This window comes from Mesoplodon mirus (assembly GCF_964341445.2).
Source record: "Mesoplodon mirus genome assembly, chromosome: 2".
NCBI classification, from domain to species: domain Eukaryota; kingdom Metazoa; phylum Chordata; class Mammalia; order Artiodactyla; family Ziphiidae; genus Mesoplodon; species Mesoplodon mirus.
The window spans coordinates 27,804,225-27,809,402 of NC_138977.1; the positions used below are offsets into that span (position 1 = coordinate 27,804,225).

At 43.8% G+C, this 5,178-nt stretch overlaps 1 protein-coding gene across 1 annotated transcript; it reads right to left on the bottom strand.

Moving 5' to 3' along the window:
• Nucleotides 1–1,561: 1,561 nt before the first annotated feature.
• Nucleotides 1,562–4,560, bottom strand: LOC309792365 (HMG box transcription factor BBX-like). The gene is given in 2 exon segments (XM_082601942.1): nt 1,562–1,778; nt 1,780–4,560. Coding segments are annotated over 2 exon segments (2,820 nt in total). The 5' UTR covers nt 4,500–4,560; the 3' UTR covers nt 1,562–1,678.
• Between the last annotated feature and the right edge of the window lie 618 nt (nt 4,561–5,178).

Here is a 5,178-nt window from a genome sequence, read left to right on the forward strand (position 1 = left end):
GAAACTGAAGTAACATCTACAACCGTGAAAAGCTAAACCTAGTCAGTACTAATAGAGTCAGTTTTTGGTATGGCTATTAGGTCAAATTACGATTAGAAAAAAAATCATCATTACAATTCAGTCAAGTATAAATAAGATAGCTAGATAAAACCTTGTAAACTGTCACCATTTAGAGATCTAATTCAAAAGTTTCAACCTTGAACTAACACTATCAAAATTCCGCCAGTTTGAAAACCAGTAAAAATTATTGCTGGAATCCAATACTTAAAATTTGGTAGTTTGTGCTGTGATGCAAGAGTGGGGAAATACTTTGTGCTATGGAACAAATACCCTGTAAAATCTGTAGCCGCCGACTAATTTTGATTTATCACTTTGCATCTGTTGCTAAGAAACAAGATACTGTGAACGGCAGGTGATGGAGTCAATATGTTGAATGTTCTAAGCCAGTTAATCCAGTTGCACTGGCATATGTATAGTTGGTTTTATGTTCAAAAGCAACAAAACATGAAAAGGAAACAGGAAACTTGCAGGTGGATCTATAACCGCGAGTCCCACTCTGGTCAGGCACACCTCCCTCATCAATACCTCCGTAACCACAAAAACTCAAAATGGCTCTAAAAACCTGCAGTGCCAATTACGCTGTGCATAGCAATTGCTACCCGTCCAGTCTGTCTGGGATGGATGTAAAAGGGCTGTAGCTCAAAGACCACACAAAGTGAGTGTGTCTTCAATGTGTTCTGAATAGTGAAGTAATACTAAGGTCACTTCTGAATACTATTTTTCTTTTTTTGTCTGTATGAACGATCCATTGGTCACTCAGACCCTTGTGTAAAAATAAAAGAATCCTCAAGGCATGAAAACATCAGTAATCTGTAATCTGCTGGACTCTTCCCCTGTCTGGGAAAATATTCGCCACAATTTGACCCAAGCAAATTCTTCTTGGTCACTCAAGGCTAAGAAACAATTTCTGCTTGTAAGAACTGTAATTTTTCTTCTTCTCTCTCTTTCTCTTTTTGCCAGCAAACTACCACTCTCTTGGCAAATATAAAAGTGCAGAATATATGGACCACAAGGCCGAGCATACACCGCTAACAGCGGTACATCTGCCTGCCCGTGCTGTTTGGGAGTCTCTGGAAGAGGCTTTTTAATATTATTCTACAATATAAATGTAGGTATAACCTATTATATAAACCATCTTAGAACATAAACCTCCACGTACAAAAAAGACCAAGAATATCTAATAATAACTAGTGCAGTGTGTCAGTTTTTGTTTTTTTGCTGTTTGTTTTTGTTTTGAAAGAATAACTAGGTAATATATGAAACTAGTTTCACACTCTCTGGTTGGTAAAAGAGACGCTGGATGAGCTACAGTAAAGGCAGCCTTTTACCAAGTTACCACCTATTACCATCAAAAGCCTTCAATAGAAAGCAAAGCTCTAGGATCATCCCATTTCTGCTCATTATCAGACAGACAACATCACCCTCAAAGACTCTGGGTTCTGAAAGAACAAACTGGCCCAGGGTGCCAACTTCTGCTTCAAGTGAATCTGGGCCGTGTAGGGCAACAAGCCCTTGTTTGCTGTCTGTATTTGCCACCACATGGACTCACTCGCATCTCTCAATAAAGACAAGGCTAGGGTAGTAGGTAAAGCACAATGGTTTACAAGTAAAGGGTGCTTCACTGGTCGGCGCAAGAAATAAGTACAGGAGTCTGGGGCATTTCTTTTGGCTGTCCATCATGGGTGAGCGGAGTTGATCTCTGACTTCTATGCATGTTCCATGGCGGCCACTTCGGCCAGCACAGCGAGGCTGAAGAACGCAGACACGGCGGGCATCTCCGGGGTGCTGCTCCGCGTCTCCGTGGACTCTCGGTTGTGTGAGCGTTCGTCATTGCAGCCTGTCTCGGTCACCTTCACAAGACTCCTCTGCAGTTGTTCCTTTGGTTTGTCATCCAAAGTACCTCCTGCTGGTGATACCCGGCCATCTGCTGTCCTGACAAGGTGTGTGATCTTGGTTTTCCTGGCTTTTCTCTTTTGACTGCCCACCAAGGGCTCTTGCGCCGTTGTTGGCTCTGGAGTGTTGCGAATGGATGGGGCATTTTTAACCTTATAAGCAGGCTCTGTGGTGTTTCTGTCTTCTGAAAATATGGCTTCTGTAGGGTGAATGGCAGCCAAGAAGAGTTGCTTGTTTGACCATTTATCCCCACTTCCTTTTTCCGGAACATTAGGCTTCTCCTTGTTGTGCTTGTATTTGCTGACAATTTTGTGGAATAAGTTCTTTTTCTGAGACTGGAAAGGACCTTTGCTGGTTTTGGTCGGTTCTGAGCACATATGTCCGGTCTTCTTCTTTTTTCTTGGGACAGGTACACATTTCTGGTCAAATGTAACAGGACTATACTGAGGGAGGCTGTTGAATTTCTTTTCAAATTCTTCATCCAGCTTTGCTGAGCCAAGGAGAGAGTCTTCCTCTGGCTTTGTCTTCTTGAACTTCTTGCTTCCACTGGTCCCACTCTGGTGAAACGTCCAGCTTTCTTCATGCCAACACTCTTCATGATCAGAGGACTTTCCTTTTCCTGACCTTCGTTTCCCTCTGCCAACATTAGCTCGCAGAGAGGTGAGCATACCCTCAGACACCAGGGTTTTATAAAGAGCACCTTTGCAAGACCTCTCAGATTTCCGGGAGCCACAAGTCTCTATTTTTCTGTGACACTCACTGTCCTCAGGCTTGGCCTGTCCCGATAGACTGGGTGGTAATGCATCCTCCGTAGGGGTCAAAGGTTCTGCTTTTATACCCTCTGGGACCTCACCAGAAATGTTCTTGCTGGCAGAAATACTGATAAAATCTTGAGGTCTTGACTCTCTGGTGGTGTCTGAGGATTTCTCCTTTGACATTTTCTTCTCTCTTGATTTCACTCTCTTCTTTGGTGGCTTGGCATCCAAAATGCTTCCCTTGCCACTCGAGGATGTATGGACCTGCTTGCGAGGGGTATCTCCAAGCTTCTCGATGCCCCAGTCTCCCTTTGCAACAGCTTCAATGGTGTACATGACACTCTCGATATCAGATTCCGAGGACTGCCTCTTTTGGCAAGTCTTCTTGGGTGTGGATTTATCATTTCCATGTCGATCCATTTTGGTTTTCTTCTTTTCCTTTTTTAGCTTTTCTGGTTTGCTTAATGCTGTGGGATCCTCGATGATCCTAATGCCATGAGGATGGCACATGTGATCCTTTCTACTGGGAACATCGCTTATTATTGTCTTGCTACTGCCAGAGTAAGAAAAATCAGGGAAGTGACTACCTTTTTGATCTTCCTCTAATTCTTCCTTTTTAATTGCTTTAGGAGCTTCCATTTTTATACCCATTATATCATCCATTCGCAGCTCCTCAAAATTTCTTAATTCCTTAGAATCTCTTACATTTTCCTTAGCTGATTTTTCAAATTCTGCTTCTTTCTGGAACCTGGCTTCATCTATTTTCTCCATTTTCATTTCTCTTTCTTCCTTGCCCTTCTCCAGTTCTTGAATTCTTCCGCCATCTGATTCTTTGGCTTTTATGAGCTTTGATTCTTCCATTTTCACCCCCTCTGATGCCAGGCACATCTCTGCCAGTTGAAAGAGTGCAGACTTTCCACAGCGTTTTACAGGTTCAGCACCGCCCAACTGTGAAGCCTTCGAACAAATCTCTGCAAACTGAAACAAGGCTGATGCTTGACATTGTTTTGACGGAACATCAGGGTGGGAGGTACCTGAAGATATCTCGGCAAACTGAGATAATGGTGACTTCTGACGCAATTCAGAGGATTCTGAAACATCAGGCCTGCAAGTGCCAGAGGATATCTCTGGTGTACCAAGAACATGTTCTCCAGCTAAAAGCAGCATGCTCAGGCCTCCCATTTGAGTAGGATCGGCCATCCCAAAGTTAAGCTGAGGCATTTCTTCAGGCTTTGTTTTCTTGGGGCTTGGCGAGGCTCTTGAAGAGTCAGATGGGAAGGCCCATAGTTTCTCCCGTGGATTGACAGTGGATGTTGGGGAACTCACAGGCTTGTCTGTGGTAGCACACCATTTGTAGCCAGGATTTGCTTTCATAAATGCATGTTTATACTCCTTGGCCATGTCTGTGTATTTCTGCTTTTCCTTTGGATCGAGAACAGCCCACCAATCAGCTAGTATCTTGGTAGCACCTCGGTTATCAAGCCTGGGGTGTTCCTGACGTACAAGAGAGCGATGACGTTTGCAAAATAAGAGAAATGCATTCATTGGTCTCCGGGCTCGCTGTTCTGGTGATTCATCATCTTCAGTTTCACCATCTTGCTCTAGACCAGCGGCCCCAAGGAGTTGAACCTTATCAATATCCTCCTCTTCGTCTTCCTCTTCTTCCTCTTCTGAAAAGTCAAGAAGTTTCTTTGCTAGCAATGGATGCCACTGAAGGCACTTTCGTTTTGGTCGTTTTCCAGCTCCTTCTCCTTCTGCGGAATAATCTTTATTTCTATGACTGCCTTTCATGACTCTGACCGGTCAAGTCAAGACTTTCCATCGTGAGTTCAATGGAACATCAGAACTTCCAGCTTCTGTGATGCAGCAGAATTCCAGGAAGGCAAACGGAAGGTACACAGGGAGGAAGATGAACTGCGGCAAAGCCTGTGTCATATGATAGTGACCTCGCGGGTTCGCCGGGCGCGAGGGCGTGTGTGTGGCCCGCCCTCAGCGGCCAGTCAGGGCTTCTCTATGGGAAAGTGGAGAGAGAGGAGCTCGCAGAGCCACTCTGCCTCCGCTTCACTGTACACTCCAATATTCTGATGTTTAAAGAGGGACTCTCGTAACCAATAAGGACCTACTCTATAGCACAGGGAACTATACTCAATATTTTGTAATAACCTATAATGGAAAAGAATCTGAAGAAGAATATATATATATGAATCACTGTGCTGTACACCTAAAACTAACACAACATTGTAAATCAACTATACTTCAACTTAAATGATTAATTAATTAATCTAATTAAATACAAGTTCTTCCCTAAAAAAATAAGAATGACTCTCAACTCTTCTAAACATATAAAATATTTTCTTAAACCTTAATCCACCCACTCCTGACACGTTAGGACCTGAGGCAAGACTGCGCTGGGCTGGAGGCTGAGGCCCTGCCCTCCAGCTCTGGGTCTGCCCCGTGTCCTGTAGGGCCT